The sequence below is a fragment of the Talpa occidentalis genome, unplaced genomic scaffold, assembly GCF_014898055.3.
Source record: "Talpa occidentalis isolate TD23 unplaced genomic scaffold, MPIMG_talOcc4v2.1 talOcc4.12, whole genome shotgun sequence".
Taxonomy (NCBI): domain Eukaryota; kingdom Metazoa; phylum Chordata; class Mammalia; order Eulipotyphla; family Talpidae; genus Talpa; species Talpa occidentalis.
The window spans coordinates 85,196,814-85,218,148 of record NW_023601212.1 but is presented as its reverse complement, the minus strand read 5'-3'; the positions used below and the strand labels follow the sequence as shown (position 1 = coordinate 85,218,148).

The window sequence follows — 21,335 nt, the reverse complement described above, 5'->3', positions numbered from 1 at the left end:
GCTGGAGCAGGGGGCACTTTGGCAAGATTCACTGGATCAGGGACCACCAGTCAGTGGAACTGGGGCCACCTGGGGTGGGGGTGAGGTGGCATGGGGCGCGCTAGATGCAGGAGTCCTACACAGTTGGCTGGAGTGAAGAGTCGATGCTTGCTTCTGTGCCCAGGAAGCAGGCACAGGGGTCTATTCAGGAGCTTCTGGTATCTGCGGATCTTACCTGTGAGCCTGGGTGTGATGCGGACAGGAGTCCCTCCCTCATCTCAGGCCTTGGAGCAGCTGCTTCTCCAGTGCAAGTCAGACCTGAGTTTGAGTCCTGACTGCCACATTCTGCCTGTGAGGCTTGGGGGAAGTATCTTCCTCTGGTGTTTGGTTTTCTCTTTAAAGTGGGGGTAACAAGCCCTTCACGTGTTAGGACTTCTCCCATCATGCTGCCTACCCAAGTTGCCCTGCCCCTCGCAGCTTGCTATTTTCCCCTACAGCCTCTTGGTTCCTAAAGCCTCGATTCCTCACACCACAGCACCTCCTCCTGGCTTCTAGAGGCAAACCTAGCCCTGCCTCACCCCAGCTTAAGTGGCCTGTCTCCCCATGATGCCAGGGGCCCCAGGAGCTGGACCCAGGAGACCTTACCAGCCTCACCTCCCTCCCTGTCCTTGTCCTGCCCCCCATTGGTCCTTCAAATCTGAGGAGAGGCCAGATTCTTGTCCACAGCCTTCGTGCATGCTACTGCTTGCCTGGAGCCCTCCCTCAGAGCCAGCCCCTTCTTTTCCTGGGACACCAGGTCATCCTCACCTGTCTCCCACCAGACTGAACTTGTCCCCTCAGAGAAGGCCCAGCCGTGTAGTAGCCATTGGTAATGTGTGTGACGTGGTCCAAGGTCCCCTCCTGTCCTGGGATGTTCTGCCTGCCACAGAGCCTCAACCACCCTCAGAGGAGCCCTGCCCTGGCAGTGCCATGTAATGCCTTTGCCTTCTGCAAAGCAGACTCCGAGCCTGTCCATTTTAAGCCAAGATTCCAGTCTATAAAGAGGGCTTGACCCAGGCCCACCCTGCCTTCCTGCAGCCCCCAGCTCCAGGACCAGAACCTCACTGCAGCGAGCTGGCACAGGCTGAGGTGACCATGTGTGAAGAATAGGGGTGCTGTGTGGCCTGTCTTCTGGGGTCTTACCATTTCTACTGATATCTAGTGTCGGTTCTCTTCCAACAGGAGAGGCTATCCCGAGGGACAGGCCTAGGAGGGACAAGGCAGCTTTAGATACATTTTAACCTGCAAATGTAAGGATATTCACAATCAGGAGACCTATGGGTGTCATTCATTATGTGACTAGATTCCCACTCAAGGCCAGGAGCCAGTCTGGAATGGCAGCCACATGTCCTGGAGTCTGACCATTGACACCTGGGCCTGCAGCGTTCAGGCTGCACTGCAGAGGGAAAGGGGAGAACCATTTGGGGGAGGCCCCTGGGTTTAAGGGTCACTTGAGAAAACTATCCTCCCAAACACATAGCAAGCAGTCTATGGTTGCAGTTTTATTGCCACATTTTGAAGCAGTTCATGACCAGCAGAGTGCTTTGGAGACAGTTTTTGACAATAATTGAAAGCATTTCTTAAAAAGAAAAAGGGCACATATTCCTTCAATGGGTAAGAAAAGCTCCTGAAGAAGCAGGCCCTGTGGGGACCCTAGAGACATCTGGCAGAGCAAACCTTAGCTTCCTCGCCCCTCCCCAGCAGCTGGGATTAAGGCAACACACTCCTCACAGGTCATTTGATCTTCAGGTCCTTCAAGGCTGATTCCAAGCTCTGGAAGAGACAGCAGACCAGAGAGGTTGCACACCCCAAGACCCCCCAGGCCAGCCCAGCCGGCAGAGGAGAGAACCTGGTCTTGGGAGTCGGGCAGACCTGGGTTTGAATCCCAAGCCAAAGGCCTGTGCCCTAGAGGATGCCTCTGGCTCCCATGAAGCGTCCCTCTCGCAGGAATGAAGGACGGGGGCATCCAGGTCCCTGCCTGCGACAGCAGTTGGGAGGAAGGGCCCCTGGGGCCTAATGGGGACCCAGCTGGGGTCAGCCTTACCTTCACATCCCAGATGCTCATGCCGCCGTCCATACCCGTGGTGCAGAACTCAGAGCATTTGGCCTTCCCCCCACTGAGCACCGAGATCTGGCTGCAGAGAAGAGGGGGGCTTTTCAGGTCACAGCCTATGCCTGCGCTAGACTCGGGGACACCCTGTGCCAGGCAGGGACTGCCTGGGAAATGGCTCTGAGGTGTGCTAGAGGACAGGGCCCATGAGCCAGCTTTAGGGACCAGCAGTAGCGTGCCAGGAGCAAAGGGCAGCCCCAGCGAATGGAAGCGGACTCACAGGCCTGGGCCAAAAGGGAGGGACTCGAGCACATACGCAGCGCAGAGTGACCGCAGTTGGAATGGGGGGGAGGATGGAGCTGGGAGGATGCTGGGCTGGCTGTGACGCACCTTAAAGCCAGGGGAAGGTATTTAGTCTGAAAATGACCTGGAACCAGGTGGCCGCAGGAGGGTTTAACCAGTGAGGGGCTCGGCCAGAAGTCCAGCCACACTTGTGACTCCCTGTGGGGTCAGCCCCTGTGGCTGGCAAGATCTGGGAGTCTGGAGGGTGTCTCCCTCCTACCAGCCTGGCTCCTCAGCAGGACCCTCAGTTCCAACCACACCTCACCAGGTTCTAGCACCAGAGCTCCTTCAGTGGCGGCCCCGCCCAGGGAACTGTGGGCCCCACCCCTACAACAGGGCCACACAGCCAGACCCTAAAAATGCTGAGCTCCAGGGAAGGCTCTGCTCCCACCCGATGCCTTTTTTGGCCACCAAGAGATGTACCCGCTTCCTAAGTCCAGACCAGCACCTGGATGCTGCTGGGAAGAAGGGGACACCACTGCCCTCACCTGACACTGTTCTTGTGCAGCGAGTCCAGGCCCGAGCCCCCTGCCACACTGCCCTCCGAGCTGGCCTTCTTGTCCAGGTTCTGGAAGCGTTCACGGGCCGTCAAGCCACGCTGCGCGCTCTGCTTGGGCACGTCCAGCCGCCCGCCAAAGCTCAGGGCTCCCGCAGCTCCGTCATAGGTAAACAGCACTGGGAAGCAGTCGTGACCCTGCAAAGACCAGGGTGCTATTGGTGCACCCTTGAGGGCAGCCAAAACACCTCCTTTTCTGCACAGGGATACCAAGGCTGGAGGGTGGGAAGCCAAGGGGCTCAGGTCAGATGCGGGACCTGGGCGGAGTTATCCAGGGACACCGGCACGTACAGAAGGCAACAGAGCCCAGGTATATCAATAGGGACCGGGTGCTGGGAGGTAAGCATCTAGGGGCTGCTGTCTGACTCCTGACCCCCAGCAAGACCAGTCTAGTTGTGAAAGTTTGTCTTGGACTCCCCGGGAGCCCAAGGGCCTTCCACCTGCCCAGCCCACTACATCTACTCTGGGAGTCCCACCACTGGATACTTCTCTAGGCAAAGCAGGCCTGATTTACCTCTGGGACCCCCCACTGTATTTGTAGAAGGGTGAAAAGAAATTGACAGCTAGGTGGGCAGAGGGAAAGTAGAGTAAAACCCTTTTAAGACACACAGTAGAATGGCATTCCTCAAAGCCCCCCTCAAGTGCACAGCCTGAGTTAGGTGTGGCATTGTCATTTGCACTGGCCAACAAAATGTCAGTAGAAACATTAGGCCTCAGGGCCTCCCTGCTGGCACAGGGGTTAAAGTCTCAGCACTCTCAAGCTACCACCAGCTACTGCAGCATGGGTTTGGTCTCCAGCCAGGGAGCTGACCCACAAGGCACAGCAGACCTCTGTATCCCTACTGCTCCCCTCAGCAGTGTATTTCAGTACATCTGCCTTTTCTACTCCCCACTCTCTGGTGAATCCTCTTACCCCGTACCTGGCCTACACCCTAGTTCTTGTATACATGAACGAATTAAATAATAAATAAATCTTTAAAAAAAAAAAAAAAAACACTAGGCCTCAGAGCCTGACTCTAGCTTCTCCCTTCTTCCTCCAGGGGGTGGGGGAGGATGCTGGAGAGGTACACTGAGCAGAGGCCCCTCAATACCCACCTGGACATTTAAGTGAACCTCATCACTATGTTAAGCCATTGCAATTGGAGGTGGGGGGTAGTTACTGCAGCATAATCCAAACTATTCTGATCAATATGGATGCATGGATGGACAGATGGAGGAAGGGAAGGGGGATGGAGGAGGCCAGTGGAGAGTAATCTGGACATCTCTGGGCTTACTGGGAGACCTGCTCTAACTGGCCACTGCATGCCCAAGCCCCCTTACCGCTGCCACCAGACTGTTCTCTGTGATGAAGGTGAGTGCCAGCAGTGGCAGTGTTTCAGAGGCCAGAGTCGCGACACTGAGAGAGAGAGAGAGAGAGAGAGATGTCAGCCACACTGTTCCTGCTCTGTGCCTTGGTTGCCCCCAACTTTGGTGACCAGTACTCACGCCATCTTCTTGTCAGCATCAGCCAGGCACACGGTGCTGTCGTGGCTGACCCAGGCCATGCGGCTGCCGCTGGCTGAAAAGCAGACACCATGCACCCAGCCGCAGCTGCTGCTGGACTCGAACATCAGCTCCCCAAAGGGCATCTTGGAGCCCCACGGGGTGGGTGCTGGCCTCTCCTCCACCTCCTTGATGTAGGCTGAGAAGATCCTGCCGGGAGAGGCAAAGACAGAAAAGGTGAGGAGGGACCGCAGAGGGCCCGGGGAGGCAGCCTCACCAGCCTCACCGGAGTGGCCGGCTAGGATCTTGTGTGCCAGAGCCAGCTCTGCACAGCCTGTGTGTGTCAGAGGCAAGGGACTGGGGCCAGGTCTCTAGCTCCAAGACCTAGGAACTCCTGGGGATCTCACCTAAGGGCTGACCACACCCTCCCCATCCCTTCCCGCTTCCCAGGCGGGGATACAGAGATTCAGGTGGTCTGCCTTGAGAGACTCCGGCATCTTGGACCCAGAAGTGAAAACAGTGAATGGCAACTGGAGACTATGTTCTAGGCCTTGAGATCATGAGGCAAGTTTTGTCCCAGCTTATCAGTCATTTATACCTTAGTATGAAAAAGTACACCCACTCATTTTCCTTTAGACAGAAGCCAGGAAACTGAAGGGTGGGGGATTTTAAGATGCAGGAGAGGAGGGCTAGGAAAAAAACCTTGCTGAAGTTCAGACATGGCAGCTATGTGTCCTGCTAAGACTCTGAACCTTCAGAGCAAAACCTCACAGATGCTCAACTGATGCCCCAGGTCACCCTGCTGGCAGGAGAGCATGTCTGGACCTGGCCTGGAAGGTGGGGTATGGAGCTTCCAGGTCAGGGCTCCCCAGAATCCCTGTCCAGATGTTGCTGTCAGGTGCCCACTCTCTCACCTGCACTTGAAGTCACAGGAGCCGGCTGCCAGGAGCACGTTGTTGGGGTGCCAGTCCAGGCTGAGCACGGTGGAGCGAATAGGCTTCTTGATGTGCTTGCACACCCACCTGCACATAGCATCAGACAGTGAGGCCAGAGAGACAGGTAGGTGGGCACCCATGGCCTCAGCACCAGGGTCTACCCCCTTCACACTTCATATAACCCTGGGGCAGGCGTAGTGAGGGCTGACATCTCACAGCTACCAAACAGCCATGACTGGCTTTGGACTCCCTGAGCTCCCGTCTGGCCTCTCGGGAGAAGGGGCTATACCGAGCCCCTGCCTCGTCTTCCCCAGGTCCTGTGAACGGGGCCCCCACCCCCGTCCTGTGCCTTCTGGGACGCTCCAGACCCACTGCCTGTTGTCCTGCCGCCCTGGGGCCCTCCCGGTCCACACTGGCCCACCAGGCACCCACCAGTCATTTTCCTGTTCAAAGTAGCAGATGGAGATGACACGGGAGCCGCTGCCCACGGCGAACTTGTTCTCCTGGGGGGCCCAGCGCACACAGCGGGCGGCGCGGTTGATGCGCAGGATGACCAGGGTGGGCTTCCACGTGTGGCCCTTCAACGTCCACACATAAGCGTTGCGGTCGGTGCCACACGTCACGATGCGGTTACTTTCGGGGGCCCAGTCGATGCCTGGGGAGAGGACACTAGGCTGGAACCACCCAGGTAAGGCAGCTCCACAGCGTCCACGTCAGAGCCGCGGGCTGGATGAAAGCCATGCTGTGCAGGGAGCACACTTTGTACCAAGATCTGATGTCTGTTTGGGAGTAACTTGAGGGGGTGCTACTAGAGCTTACTGGGATGTTACAGGTCCCTTGACACCAAACATGCCGGGAGGCAGAGCCAAGAGCCAGAAAATACATGGGTCCTTGATGATGCTGAGCTGCCGGATCAAGCTTTTTCAGAAAGCCAAAGACTTGAGTTTTTTTGGTAACACGAACCAACAAAACCTCATTTTAACTTAAGCCACTTTGAATCGGGGTTGTGTTACTTGCAATCAAACTGTCATACTTAATAGAGTGAGGGGGTGGATGGCCCTGGCCAGCCTCCCATCACCCTGCCTCCTTCTGGGGTGACCCAGCCAGCCCAACCCACCTGTCACCTGTCCGTTGTGCTCCTTGAGCTCATGCACCTTGGCCCACTTGGCCCCACTCTTCTCGTAGATGTGCACCTCATGGTTGTTGGGGCAGATGGCAATTTCTGCAGGAGACAGGTGGGGCGCAGAGAGAGGGTGGGGACATGCAGGCTCCCCCTTTCCTACCAGGAAGGCCCTTCACAGGCCACCTGGGCAAGGTCTCATCGTTGCAATTCAATCTCTCCTCCCCCGCCTCAGCAGAGTCCCGTGGGGTCCCTCAGGCCCCGAGACACTTCCTGGGGCGGCAGCACCCCTACCCTGCACCCATCACTCTGGACACCCCTAGTCATGTGACCCTTGGGAGCTCTTCCCATGCCCTACCACTGTCCTCTGCTCCCTGCTGCAGCCAGGGCCTCCTTGGTGCTCACCCCTCGGCCCCCTGGGTCTGGCAACGCGCCTCCTCTCCTCTGCGAGGCCTTCCCGGACACCTTTATAAACCAGGGCCTCTGCGGCACCTCTCTCTCCTTAGCCCACGTGTCTCCTCACAGCTCATTCCACCACCTGCCATTGCTGTTTACGTCTCCACTTCTCACCCCCAGCTGTGACCCCTGAGAGCAGCTGGTGGCTGCACCCCCTGGATCCCGGCACCTACAGCAGGACCAGGCACAGGACGCCCCTGCTTTCACCTCCACTCTGCAAAGCCCAGTCCAGTCCTCCCGGCTGCTCCTGCCCACTCCCTGGCTGCCAAACACTGGGGGCCGGGGTGAAGGAGGGTCCAGCCAGCCCCCGCAGAGCCCACAGTCCAGGCGCCCTGCGTCTTTGTCACCCACACGTGCTCTGGCTCCCGCCCTCCCACCTCATGGTCCGGGGCAGCAAGCACTCACGGGTGCGGTCCTTGTTCCAGGCGTGGCAGCTGATGGGCTCCACCAGGAAGCTGTGGTAGGCCATGGTCGCTCCGTCCTGTGTCCAAGAGAGGGCCAAACCCAGTCAGCCCTGCCCCTGCCCCAGCCAACCTCGAGGGAGGACAGCAGAGGCCACCCCAGCCTCCTGACTGTGGCCTGGCATCCTGCTTCCTGCCGGAACCTCAGTTTCCCTCACCTCCCGGGATGTCTCTGAGGCTCCAGGTAACAAAAATACAGGATGGGTGGGCACAGGCACTGCCGGTGAAGTGGGGTGTGATGGCACCTCGAGTCAGACAGACCATCCCATACACCTTGGCCTCAGTTTTCTCATTGTAAAGCCACCTCTGCCCCAAGCATGGGTGGAGGATGAAATTAAACACTCAGACCAAGAGCAGTACCCAGCACACAGCAGGTCCATCCTCTGTGCCCCACGTCTGGGGTGGCCAGGGAGGGACACGGGCAGGTCTGCCTGGGCCTATGGGCCAGGGCCCAGGTGGACAGATAGACACACCTCATTCTTGGCCAGAAAACCCACTTGCTGTCCTGGGGCCTGAAGCAGATGCAGGATGAGGCCTGGCCTGGGTGGTGGCATCTTAGTAGCCTGGCCATGGGGGCGAAAGGGGTGTGGAGGGCAGCTGGTGCCTGGAAGAGGGAGGGCAGCCCTGGGACTAGGCCCTGCACTGAAGGGGCAATCCTGGCAGAGAGCAGCTACTCTGCCTCCCCCCGACCCCCATGGCAGTCCCTACCCCTGAGCTCGCCCCTCAGCTCCCAGCCTCCTCCCCTGCCATTGACTTCAGGAGCTCCCTGGGCCTGAGATGGGGTGAGGTACACACCACAGAGGGGCACAGCAACCTCCCTACACCCTCACCTCTAACACCCAGCTCTGCTCATTTCTGCCCCAGGGAGCTCCCAGCAACTCCCCTCTCAGCCACCCCCTTCCTCCCTGGCCATCCATGGCCCTGCCTGTCCTTTATGCTGAGTCTCTGTGCCTGAAGGGCACCAGACCCCCTGGCTTCCGCGCAGGCTGTTCCCACTGTGGAAAGGTGGCTCTGGTCAGTTCTGTCCATATTTCGCATCTGCTTGCTGGTCTCTGTAAGCCTCCAAATGCCTGCCTCTGTGCTAAGTCCTCTCATCCTTAAAGAACCAATGCAGAGGCCTCCCTGGTGGCACAGGTGGTTGAGCGCTGCACTGTGAAGCTGCCCGCAGCCTCTAGCGCAGGTTCGATCCCGGCCGGCCGGCAAGAATTCCACATGGCGCAGCAGACCTCTCCTGTCTCGCCCACTGCTCCCCTCAGCAGTGTGTTTTGTCAGTCTGCCTGTTCTGTTCCCCGCTCTGTCTCTGGTGAATCCTCTCACCCTCCTGTGCATCTGGTCTGTACCCCGGCTCTTGTATAAAAATAAATAAATCTTTAAAAAACAAACAAAAAAAAAGAACCAATGCAAACACAACTCCTCAGCCCCTGTCTGCCTCCCAGAGTCCCAGGGGCCTGGGGGTGAGCCCAGTGGCACTGCATGCCAACTGTGTGCCCCAGGGTACATCACTTGCCCTCTCTGAATCTTAATTTTCACACCTGCAAAATGGAAACAGGAATCCTGGCCCACTCCTAGGCCGATTAATATGCAAGTCTGGCTCATGGTAGGTGGTGCTGAAAAGGCAGGTTTTAGTCCATAATGGATGTGACAGCACCCAAGGTGCCTTGATTCCTGTTTAGGAGTTGCCCCTTAGCTAGCGCAGGTGCTGACTCTGTACCCGTGCTCCTGCCTCAGGCCTTCACAGGGGCTGTTCCCTGGAGTGTCGAGGTTCCCCCCACATGGTGCCCACTGACAAGTCTGTGCAGATGCCACCTTCCTGAGGAGACCCTCCCTGACGTGGTGTAAAACAGTAGTCTCCTCTCCCCTCCCCGGAACTCCCCACTCCCCAGCCATTTTCTCCACAGATGGTCATCGCTGAGAGTCTCCCATGGCTCTCGTTGCTTTGCTGCTGCCCTCCTCCCCTGCTGGAATATAACAAGCGTGCTGGACAGGCCCTTGTGACTGGTGCCTAAATACTCAGCATATAATAGATGTTCAATAAATATTTGATGAGCACAGTTTCTTACTGCCATTAGTGCCCAGCAGAGTAAGTTCTCTACTTAAAAATTAAAAACAAACACCCACCCAACATTCCCAGAATGCTCCTTACTTGTCGGTTCTGAGTACACTGTATTCTTGCTTTTAATGCTCAGCTGCCACAGCCCACATGACAGATAGGGAAGCGGGGGTCAATGAGGGGAAGTCAGAGACACACAGCACCTCATGAGAGTCACCAGGAACTTGGCTGCCTTTCCCCCAGACTCGCTATGGGAAGGCCGCTCCTCAGCATAGGGCCTGACCCTGGGAAGCCGGGGGAGTGACCTGTCACTGCCTATTCAAGCTGAGCTCACCCACATGGCTGCCTGCAGGGCCCTGCTGGACTTCTGGCGCACCTCTCCTCCCTTAGCTGGGATCCAGTAGGGCCGCTTTGGGAACAGCACTGAGCTCAGGCCCAGGCATAAGGGAGGGGGCCAAGCTGTAGTGTAGCCCCATCATACAGCTAATGAACCCAGGGTCTAGGGATAGACATGTTCAAGGGAGTACCACAAATCCCACCAGGCCTGGCTTTTGCTCCAGCTCACCACCTATGGGCCCTGCCTGTCCTTCCCACCTCCCACTCACCCCAGGTACAAACCACCTGCTTTCATTCACAGCAGGAAGTCCTGGAAAGTTTCTAGGGTGAAACAGGAGCACACACACCTGTACAGAGACCGCACCTGCTCCTATATTTCTAGAGTCATGCACCTGAGGGGGTCCTCAGCCAACATTAGCTGAGGTGCACACACTTGGATGGCCACGCTCAGGTGACACACTGCTGTGTATTCATCCCTGTACACACAATCACACGCCCATGCTTGTTCAGCCCAGCACACTATTCCCACACTCAGGCATTCAGTCTTGCACACACCCTCACAAACTTGTTTGTACATGTCTAGCCTCACACATGCTTGCACACTGCTTCCACACACTCATGCATGTTCAGCCTCACATTCTCCCACCATGGCTGCCTCTCCAGCCTCTCGCCTTATAAGGCCTCTTTGTGTACAGCAAAGGCCCCGGAAGTGGCACCTCAGAGCCCATAACTAGGTCAGCAGGCCTGCAGGGGAGTTCCCCAGTGCATCTTGCACTGGTGTCCGGTTTGGCTGGGCAGAAGGTCATCACTGTCCACATTGCAGAGGACAAGACTCGGGAGGAATGTCAGGCCTGATGAGTGTCTGACACTCATCTGCTCTCCCACATTTCCCAAGGTCACAGCAGGGGCAGGAGCAGGCCTCAGGCCAGTAGCCAAATTCCTATTGTTGATTGCTGGACTGCAGTTGAGGCCAGCCCCTTCTCCCCCCAGTAGCTCAGGTGGCCCAGAAGGAAGAAGCTGCAGCTCCTGGGGTTCCCTGAGCCCAGAACTGGTCAGCAGAACCCAACTTCCTAGCTCCAGTGTTAAAGATGCATCATGTGGTCAGACACATTTGTACCTTTGGGGTCTTGGTAAGTGTCCAAATATGGGGCCCAGGCATGAAAACCCTGTCTGGCTCTAGAGATGGAGAAGCCGACTAAGTCAAGAATGGCAAACCCATACTAGCAAGTAACGCAGCTGGGGGGACCTGACCATTGTTTCCTGGGACCTATAAGTTCTCAAGGAATGGGGAGGAAATGGCTCGTAAAGATGGTCAGGCATAGTGTGACCGCCAGGGGAGGATGATCAGACCACATCTATCAGCCAACCATACTTCAGCATGATTTAGACAGATAGTGCTATTGATAGTTCACTGAACCTAAACCTTAAAAGGGAGAGGGAGGGTGTAGAGAGTGGGAGAGAGGAATATACATTTCTCCTTTTTTACAACTTCTGCAAATAAGCTAAAACCAGTCAGGCCTGAGGGATGTCCCCCCAACCCCCACACAAGGAAGTGGGAGGCCAGAGGGTTTGGTTTCTCTAGACCCTGTGGCCTGGGGCTCCAGCCTCCTAACTCAGGAATCTCTGGATTATTCTGTGTGGTCAGACCAGGGAAGCAACCTTCCCAGCTAGGAGAACTCTTAATCATTCCCAGGGAAACCTCTACCCTACCAAGTGGGGGTGGGAAGTGCCCCAGCCACCCTGCTAAGCGCAGCTGCTTTGCCTTAGGCTCCTGCCGAGGGAGGTTGGGGCCTCTGGTATCCACCCCCCACCCCCAACCCCTGGTCACCATGTTAGGGGGAAGCCGGGTGAGGACCCACAGCCAGGAACCCGTTCAATATCGGGGCTGCTCTATAACAACCATGGTCCTGTGCGCAAGCACCAGGGACTATTTGACTATAGAGGAAAAGGAGGGGGGTTCTGGGAACAGCAGGCATTGAAAGGAGGAATCCATGTCCAGCCGTCTTTGCCCCCCATCACCCCAGCCTTGGGCTGCTGGGGTCTCAGGTCTCAGTGCTCCTTCCTTACAGTGCTGGGTTCAAATTGTGATCCTTTCCCTCCAGGCTGGGTACCCTCAGCCAGTGCTTCCCTCGCAACTCTTAACTAGAAAAGGCTGAGCTGAGACAGGCACAGGAGTTCCTTTTTGCTTTCAGAGAAGCTGTGCTCTGAGGTTTGGCTGTGTTTAAGACTAAACCAAGCAAGATTCTTGCCTGGAGCAAGAATCTTGGTTCTGCAGGCACTCAGGGAAGTCCCCACCCAGCTCAGAGGCTTGAGGGAGCTGCCAGCAAGCCATTTTGCACGGGTCCTAAGCAGTTACTCAACTTCCTGTTGTGAGCTGAGCAGTTCTTGCCACCTCCTCCCCCACACTGCTCTTGACTGACCACACATAGTCAAGGCACAAACCAAAACAATCACAAGCACCATAAAACTGCAGTTAAAGTGACCCAAAGCAAGCAAAGCCCCCCAAACACAGAAAACTCAATGCTGGCAGGGCTGCAGAGAAATCCTCATTTGTCACTCATTTGTCCAGACTTTCTGAGGAGCAATGCTTTAACAGTCAATTCAACAACGGGGTAGGAACAAACTGGACAGAATGAACAAGGACTTGAAAATTGTTAACACTGGTTGTGTAAATGCATTTTGGTGGTAAGAAAACAGCCATTGACTTTTTCTTTTTTAAAGCACACATGCTCATAATAACCCTCTTTGTGATGATGACAGAGTGGGAAAATCCAGATGACTACAAATACGGAACTGTACCTAGTGATACTCACACACCGGAGTGCTACTTAACTATTAGAAAAGACCTACTTAACCATTAGATCATGTATAAAGATATACATAATCAACTCTAAGTGGCATCTTTATTTTTTTCATTTTTCAATCTATGTTTGGGGTGCGCTATCATACTGACATCTTTAAATGCTCAGGATCCACCCAGGCCTCCGGCTGTACACTCTTTATGCCCTAAAGCAACCCTAAGAAGTTTTTTTACTTTGGGGGTTTCTTTATTAACCTTCATTTTGTACAGGAGGGAACAGGCTCATACATTAAGCTGTGATTTGCTCCAAAATCAGTTTCTAAACTACACAGCTTGGGGTTCTGTACCCAAATCCCAGAGTCAGGCTGGGCAGACACGATGATAACTGTGGGCAGGCCATACAATGGCCAAAACAGTAAGACCAGCACACATACGTGCTGTGTGCCTGGCACACCCCCAGGTGTATTACACTTTATCACCAGTTAGCTTCGGCCTGACAGGCTCCCATTTTCCAGATAAGCAAAGTTGAGACCTGGGGTTAGGTGGCTTGCTAAGCTTAGGCATTTCGGAAACAAGAGGCTGGCGCTCTTGCCTACATCCCTGAGAACTCAAAGGTGATGGGTGCTTTTAACTAAGGGGCTGCACTGCTGGCCAAGCACAAGGGCCCTGGGCAGCCTGGAATGACCCAGGAGGGCCTCCAGCTCAGCATCGGGATGGCGCTAGGCAGGCTCCCAAAGTTTTATGCTAATTACTACTGTTTCACGGCCCTGCTCCACCCTCCGGGCTGCACTCCCCTCGCTGCTGGCAGGGCAGGGACTACGAGGATCTGCTGGAGTCCGGCTCCGAGCTCCGAAGGGCCAGCGGGTCCCCCGCCCACAACCTCCCGGTACCAGCCCTTTGGGATCCGGCCCCAGCGGGGATGGGCCCCCCACTCCAGTCACGGCGGGGCGGGGGCGCCAGCTCATTTCCCGGCCCCAGCAACCCGGAAGCCTGGGGGATGGGGGGGGAAGTGACTGGGCGTGGAGCCCTCCCGGTCCGAAATAACGGGGGCCACCGGCCCTAAATAACGGGGGCACAGACCATGGGACAGAGCGGGGAGGCGAGAGACTAGGGGAGGAGACACGCGGGTCGAGATAGGGAGTCCAGTCCGGTTTCCCTCGCCCGGAGGCAGCACCCACCCTCAGCCCGGCCCTCCACCCGCACCCCCAATCTCCGCATCACCCTTTGGGCTTCACCTTAGGGCGTCCCCTCCCGGGCCCCCTCTTCTCCCGGCGGGACCTCTGCCCCACTCGCACGCGCGCTCCCCGGCTCTGCCCCCGCACCACCCGGCACCCTTCAACTCTGGGCGCCCCTTCACCGCCGGGCACCACCTCCCCGTGACGCCCCATCTCCGGTCAGGAACCCCGCGTCCTCCCCACCTGCATGCAGCCCCCCAATGTCACCTCACCTTCAGGCGCCCCCTCCCCGCGCCCCTTATCCCTGCGTCCCCTTTCCTACGCCCCCTCACCTCTAAGAGGACCCCTCCGGCTCCCCACCTCCCGGCCCCTCCTGCCCCCTCACCTCGGGGCGCCCCGGTCGCGGACTCTGGGCAGTCGACGCGCCGAACCGGCTCTGGGCCCCCGCGCGAGCGGCCGCCACTTCCTCGTGGGCGGGGGGCGGGGCCTCCAGCCTCGGGCCGGGGCGGGGGCGGAGCCCGACGGCCCGGCCGGGCCCCGCCCACCCCGCGGCCCGTGGGGGCTCCCGGGGCGCGGGGCCTCGGAGCCCGGACGCTCAGAAACGGCTCGCGACGGCCCCTCTCCACTTCATGGATGGGGAGACGGAGGCTCGGGAAAGCCCGGGTGCGGCGCGGGTGTCCGGGGGCGCGGGGGGTCGTGGGGACCTGGGCTCGCGCTCCCACGGTGGGTCACCCGGCCCGGCCGCCCGGAACATCACGGGCAGTGGCGTTCCCGCCTAGCGCGGGCGGTGTGGGCCGGGCGGGCCGGGGCGGGGCGGGGCGGGGCAGGCGAGACCAGGCCTGGCAGCCAGCCCCGTCCCACCTCCCACACCTCTGTGCTGTCCGTGCCTCACCTAAAACCCGGGCGCCGGCGCCAGCACTCCGTGAGACCCCTATTCCCTTAGCCCCCCTATTCCCTTAGCCCCCCTATTCCCTTAGGCCCCCTATTCCCTTAGCCCCCTCCACTCCTCTTGTGGGTCTTGAGTCAGGTGGTCCTCAGGGGTCTTCCCATTCCTGCCCTCTGCCCGTCTGTGTGAACGTGGCCCCTGCCTGGCAGAAAACCCGACACCCGCACTTCCTCACGCCCCTCACCTCTCCCATCAACCATGCACTGAGCAGCAGCTAGGTGACAGGAGGTCCCACTCCAGACTCCCCACCCTGTCAGGTCTGGGGGCTTGAATACCTGCTGTTTCTTCTGGCTAAACACTTTCCCCACCCTGCCCCTCCGTGGCCAGCAGGTTCATCTTGCAGGATGTCACTGTTTCTTAGGACACTTTTCTTCAGCCCTCTCTCTGGTACAGGCTCCTGTCCCCTGGATTCCCAACAGGATCATGTGCTCGCAAGTCCCAGCTCTGAGTACCCTGAGTTCTGTACCCACGAGGTGGTTGGAAGGATTAAAAGTGGCCAACCATGGTGAGCAAATAGCTTTAGCTACTATCTGTGTGACACTGCAACTTCCTGGTCCAAGGAGACACCGAGGGGCTGTTATCAGGGTCCCCTTCCAGCCTTGGCAAATCCAGGTGACGGAGTCTAGTCATAACTAGTTTCAAATGGACTATACTGGCCACCCCCCTCCCGTGGGGAGCAGCAGTGCTGCCTCCTGGGCCTGTGGTGATGTGGGAAGACCCAGTGGATGGGAAGGCATACCTCATACTGGGAAACCATGGGGGTCCGGGGTGGGGAGTGCTATTTGAAATGCCTCACTTGGGGGACTAAGTTTTCTGAACCTTAAGCAAAGCAACTCTTTAGCTGAGGGGAGCTGGGGGGGCGGATAGGGGGGTTGGAGAATTTCACTTGGAGTTCTGAGAACTTGCAGGGCTTTGTTTCTTCCTAGTATTGGCCTCCCCACCACATGTACCTCCACCGCCCCCCACCCCATGTCCTGGGATGAAGAGGATACAATCTCCTTTCTTTTCTGCCTTCTCAGGTTTCCAAAAACTGCAGTCTTGACTCTTCCCGGCTGGTGGACTTGGAGGAAAGATGGCTCTAGGTTACCAAGCTTCTTCTGGCTCCTTCCTCCTGACAACCTTGGCCTTACTGCCTCCTGGTCACAAGATGGCAGCCAAGCTCCAGGCATCTGGACTAAGGAAGTGGTGGGATGCAAAGCAGGAAAACTTTTCCAGAAGCACCCAGCTTGATCTCCCTTCTGTTTTAGCACATGCCCACCCCAGATTGGGGCCTTCGGTCTCTCCCTGAGATCAAGGGAGTGCACCTGATGTCTGTCAGGCATGCCTACACCAGGGAAACCTATGCCTCCTTCCACAGCCACACATACAAGTGAAGTGGCCAAAGCCTGCAGGGCAGAGGTAGGTCCACCACATGGAGTTGGGACATGCTCACTTGGCATCCCCTTCCAAGCCACACAGCTTTGTGTCAGTTCAGCTGAGACATTCAGGTCTACAAAGAAAGGTGCCAGAGGTTGCCATCCCATCAATCCCACTGACATCACCCCGTTCCTGCCTTGGGTGACTGGACGATGGCGTCTCCATTCTGCCCTTGTCCAATAGGGACCATGTCAGTGCTTACTCTAGGGCCATGGTCCCAAGCTAGGGTAGCTGTGCTTCCCTCTCTGGACTTGAGCTTTGTTGTTTTTATTTTTTTTTAATATTCTATTTTATATAATTCTTACATCATTTTTTCACAATGTATGCATTATCATTTTGGTTATATTCCCTGTACAATTGCACCCCATCACCTCTTATTTTGACCCTAGTCCTTCCCCCCCACCCCTGCCCCCCGTGGTTTGTCTCTGGTTTATAGTTGCTTGTTGGCTTTGTTATTTTTAAAACAGTTCCAGCCCTATAGGGTTGTTGTGAGGAGCAGTAAGGGTCTGTCAGTGACCCTCTGTGGTGTGTGGCTCACTCTTTGTAGGGCTAAAACACCTTCTTCATGAACTGTCTCAAGCCAGACTCTGCTAGTGGCTTCTGAACTTTTGTCATGACCACAGTGATACATTTATCACCTTCTACACACCATGTCTGTCTAAAACATAAGTACCATGAAATAATACTCAAAACTTGTAAAGCAGAATTGGTTGACTAGGTTCATTTTATTAAATGCCAGGCATGACCTACTAGGTTGATTTTTACAGTCCACCATGGATTCTGACCCTCAATTTGGGGAACTCAGCTTCAGACTGTCCTTTCTTCCTTTTTCTAAACTGACCTGGAGTATCAGTTTCCTGCTGCTACTGCAGCTTACCACAAACTTAGTGGCTTAAAGCAACACAAGTGCTCTTATTCTCTTACGGTTCTGGAGGGCAGCAGTCTGCAGTCTCAGCGGGCTTCCTTGGAGTTGGCAGGGCGGTGTTCCTTCTGAAGGCTCTCTCCCTGCCTTGTCCAGCTCTGAAAGGCAGCCAAGCGTCCCTTGGCCTTGCAATGCTCCAATCTGCACTTCCAGAGTCATGTCTCCCCCCTCTTACCCTCCCTGCCTCCCTCTGAAGGAGGAGGCTTGTGATTACACTGGGCCCACCTGGATAAGCGAGGCTCCCATCCCCATCTCAGAATCTTGAATGACATCTGCAAACCTCATGGGTTTTGGGGATTAGGACATGGACGTCTTTGGGAAGCTAATACTCCACCCACCACATCTGGTACTTAAGTACACACACAGAACTTAAGTAACATATCCTTATAGTTTATATATATATATATTTAAGATTTATTTATTTGAGGGGGGCAGCGGGCAAGACAGGAGAGGTGTGCCATGCCATGTGGGTTTCTCCCTGGCCAGCCAGGAACCGAACCCGTGCTGCAGAGGCTGAGGACAGCTTCACAGCGTGGTGCTCAGGCCGCTGCGCCACGGGGGAGGCCCTGTAGTGTATATATTGATCTGACTACTCCCCACAGGGAGGCTTTTTTGCCTCATCTACATTGTAGGCACCTGGGGGGATGCTGGGCCCTCACATTGTTGCCCCCAGAGTTGGGGACTCACAGGAATTAAACCACCTGTGTGGTTGTTGGGTCAGGCTGAAGATCACGCCTAAGCATTTCTGATTCTGAAACCACTCCCCGTTTTCTCAGCATAGTGTTGTGGAAAGAACTAATTTTATTCTTGGTTAGCAAAATCCTTTACACACTACTTCCCACCCTACTTCAGTCTGTTAAGGACCTACAATAGGGCCACTGCCATACCTGAAAGCAAACTGTGGCTTTCCTCAGTTACCTAAACAGAAATAAGAATACTTCATTGTGCAGGTGAGTACAATGAGGCTCAGAGACATTAACTACATTGCTCAAGGTCATACAACTTGGCAGAACTATAACCTGACACTAAAGCATCAAATTAAAGGGTTTTGGCCAGTGGTCATGGCATATTCAGCAGTCAACCAGAACCCCTTCCGATCAGGCGTTATGGTGGACCCAGACCTGATCTGTGTCTCAAAGGTGGGGTGGGGCACCAACTCCCAGATCCAGCAATGCATTCAGAGTTTCCAGCTGTCATAACTGGGATGGGCCTTCTTCCATAGGTAAGAACTAGCCAAGATAAAAAAAGAAAAAAAACAAACAAACCCACAATTCTGTGGCTATTAAATTCTTAGAGGCAAAGTAAGTCAATTTTGGTTTTTGTTGTTTCTCTCATGAAGTATCGTTTTTCTAAAAACCTTTGGGCTTACTGGCCAAACCACGATTTAATGAAACCAGAAAGAAACTTTTAGTTAATTCCTATTTTTGGCCTGCTTTTGTCTATCCTGGGATGACAGCCTTGCTGATGCACTGATCAAACAAATATACACAAAGGAGCTTCTCCACTGGGGTCCGAGAGGACACTCCAGCCTGCAACCCAGCAGCGAGTATTCTCTCCCGGAGGGTAGTAATGCTTTCCTTGACATTGAGGATATGGTGTCCTTGGAGAAGCAGTTACTAGTGTCCATGACCACAGCTGTGTTTGAATCACTGCTCGAGTACGTCTGCGCCAGTGAGACCAGAACACGGCCATACTCAAGGCTGCTCCGTACTTACTGACTTTGGTATTCATTTATATTTGCAACTCTTAAGATTCTCAGTCCCAGAGCATCAAACTTTGTGCCTGATTATGATGAAAGTAACTAAGTTTGGGTACAATAATTACTAAACCAAAATTATAACATGCTCCTTTTCTTATTGCACACTCCCTCACACACACCATTTGCGGGTACATTGGGGTCAGCGGGCTGCCCTTGCTGTGGGCACAGGGTGTAGGGGCCAGACTTCGGGTCTCTGAACAGGCCCCTCATGGACTTCCTACTCGGTGGAGCAGGGTTGCTCTGCTGCTTTGCATGCAAATGGGAACAGCATGCCTACTTTGCAGAAATATTGCAATATTAACAGATAACATTCAGCAAACAGTTCTTTGGTTAAACATTACCAAAAAACTAGTCATTACCAAAAAACTAGTCTTCCACCCATATTTTTCTACTAAAATCAGAAACGACACAAGGAAACAATTCCAAAATCACATTCAGTATTTTTATTTAATTTTTTAGCAATTTACATTATCTTCCCACCCTTTCCTTTAAGTTAGTGTGACAATTTTCCATAATTAACTACTTAAAGAGAAGCTTTGGTCAAAAATGGAATGAAATAGCACAAACAAAAAAACAAAACAAAATCCAAATCACTGCTGCTTTTAACAAACCAACACTTTCACCAATTATATTCAAACAAAACACACAAACATTTGCGAGATATGTCTTCAGTGTTTCCTTGCGGCTGGTCTGCTCACCATCATGCACATGGTGGGCCGCCGTCAGTGACATCTGTCAGTTTGTTATGCTGATCCCGAGGCTCACTTAGCTTCACATTATCCGAAGGCCCTGGATGGAAGACTCTAAGGTCTTGAAAATGGCAGGAAGAACACCCATCATTACTGAGGACCGTTCATCCTAGGGTTTCCCCATCACTACACTTTGCCCCCTCCTCCTGGGCTTAAGTGCAGACCCAACGGCCCCCAGATCTGGCTCTCCTCCCTTCCCTGAGACTTGCTCTCCCAGGACACTGCCCTGCAGACTACCCAGAACAGCTGGGCCCTACAGGGCTGTGCTCCCTTGTTCCCAGCCCACACTCCTATTCTTGGGGCACATTCTTCCAAACTGTGTTCCTTGCCCTTACTGATGAGAGCCATCTGTGTGCATGTCCCTTGCCCCTACATGTCTTGACGGCAGGCACTCTTTTTTTTTTTGAGGCCACACAGCAGTCAGCCTAGTACAGAACACAAAACAGGTGCTCAAAAGGGTATGGATTAGAGAAAAAGGCACTGGGACTTTCAAGTCTGTACACTCACAGAAAGGGAGAAAGGGACTTGATCTGAAGGAGCAACAAATGAGAGGGGAGTTCTAGCAGCTGGTGGGGCAATGACACAGGACATAAAGCATGTGAAGAGAGAAAGGGGAGACACATCAAGGAAGAATGTTTTCCAAAGAGTTAAACCTAGACTGGTGTCCAACACAGTCTGCTACAAAAACAGTAGTCAAGTTTTCTTCAAGAGTAAATGGGCATCTGGGCCTCCCCGGTGGCGCAGTGGTTGAGCGCTGGGTTGCGAGGCTGCCCGCAGCCTCTGCAGCACCGGTTCGATCCCCAGCTGCTCCCCGGCCACCAGAGGAGGGTCCCACATGGCGTGCAGACCTCTCCTGCCGCCCGCTGCTCCCCTCAGCAGTGTACTTCAGTCCTTCTGCCTGTTCTGCTCCCTGCTCTGGCTCTGGTGAATTCTCTCACCCTCCCGCGCTTCTGACTGTACCCAGTGCTTGTATAAATAAATAAATAAATGAATCTTAAAAAAAAAAAAAAAGAAAAGAAAAAGCATTATTACTAATTGTTTAAAAAAAAAAAGGAGTAAATGGGCATCTAGAAGTATTTATTCAAATTCATTAAGAAAGTGCGATTTCTTCTGTTAATGATTTTGGGTTTCTTTCCTTTTTTTTTTTTCAGATTTATTTATTATTTATTTATGCGTACAAGAACTGGGGACCAGGCCAGAGGTATGGGGGATCAAAGGATTCACTAGGGACGGGGGGGGGGGGGGGAACGCAGAACAGGCAAATACACACTGCTGAGGGGAGCAGCAGGCAAGACAGGCCGGGATTGAACTCACACTGCAGTGCCTGGCGATAGCTTGATAGTGCTGAGACTTAACCCCTGCGCCACCAGGGAGGCCGTGATGATTTTAGGTTTTAAAGACAGCTACTTTGAGCCTCCCCGGTGGCACAGAGGTTGAGCGCTGGGTTGCAAAGCTGCCCGCAGCCTCTGCAGCGCCGGTTCGATCCCTGGCTGCTCCCCGGCCACTGGAGGAGGGTCCCACATGGCGTGCAGACCTCTCCTGCCGCCCGCTGCTCCCCTCAGCAGTGTACTTCGGTCCTTCTGCCTGCTCTGCTCCCCGCTCTGGCTCTGGTGAATTCTCTCACCCTCCTGTGCTTCTGACTGTACCAGTGCTTGTATGAATAATAAATAAATAAATCTTTAAAAAAAAAAAATAAAGACAACTACTTTGATGGCCTATGTTTCTGATGTGTACTGGGCTTGACACTTTGTTCTGAGAAATG

At 54.7% G+C, this 21,335-nt stretch overlaps 2 protein-coding genes and 1 long non-coding RNA gene across 6 annotated transcripts in view; 1 reads left to right on the top strand and 2 right to left on the bottom strand.

Moving 5' to 3' along the window:
* Positions 1–1,473: 1,473 nt before the first annotated feature.
* Positions 1,474–14,232, bottom strand: ARPC1B (actin related protein 2/3 complex subunit 1B). The gene is made up of 10 exons (XM_037507147.2): positions 14,167–14,232; positions 7,365–7,440; positions 6,501–6,605; positions 5,816–6,038; positions 5,363–5,470; positions 4,452–4,658; positions 4,287–4,362; positions 2,899–3,104; positions 2,063–2,153; positions 1,474–1,791 (listed from the first exon to the last, which is right to left on the bottom strand). Exons 2-10 carry the CDS (start codon positions 7,426–7,428, stop codon positions 1,753–1,755), a joined length of 1,119 nt encoding a protein of 372 aa, XP_037363044.1. The 5' UTR covers positions 7,429–7,440; positions 14,167–14,232; the 3' UTR covers positions 1,474–1,752.
* Positions 13,387–17,112, top strand: LOC119241691 (uncharacterized). 2 transcript variants are annotated; one of them, XR_005124359.2, is made up of 3 exons: positions 13,387–13,492; positions 15,104–15,232; positions 15,747–17,112. It is a non-coding gene; the product is annotated as an uncharacterized LOC119241691 (long non-coding RNA). The 2 variants fall into 2 exon arrangements; XR_008551233.1 differs by lacking the exon at positions 13,387–13,492 and adding an exon at positions 14,376–14,444.
* A 2,141-nt stretch (positions 17,113–19,253) lies between these two features.
* ARPC1A (actin related protein 2/3 complex subunit 1A) overlaps positions 19,254–21,335 on the bottom strand; it is a 35,890-nt gene continuing 33,808 nt past the window's right edge. For all 3 annotated transcript variants that reach the window (XM_037507145.1, XM_054693721.1, XM_037507144.1), the window contains exon 10: positions 19,254–19,634. In XM_037507145.1, the coding sequence (XP_037363042.1) occupies positions 19,596–19,634 (39 nt within the window). In that variant the 3' untranslated portion in view covers positions 19,254–19,595. The remainder of the gene's footprint in view (positions 19,635–21,335) is intronic.

Bases quoted from the DNA above. Each gene is read 5' to 3' on its own strand.
- ARPC1B (XM_037507147.2), bottom strand. From the start codon at position 7,428: ATGGCCTACCACAGCTTCCTGGTGGAGCCCATCAGCTGCCACGCCTGG. The intron at 5,471-5,815 runs GTGGGTGCCTGG...TGCTATGTGCAG, and splicing joins TTTGAACAGGAAAATGACTG to GTGGGTGTGCAAGCACATCA. The intron at 2,154-2,898 runs GTGAGGGCAGTG...TCTTCTCTGCAG, and splicing joins CTGCACAAGAACAGTGTCAG to CCAGATCTCGGTGCTCAGTG.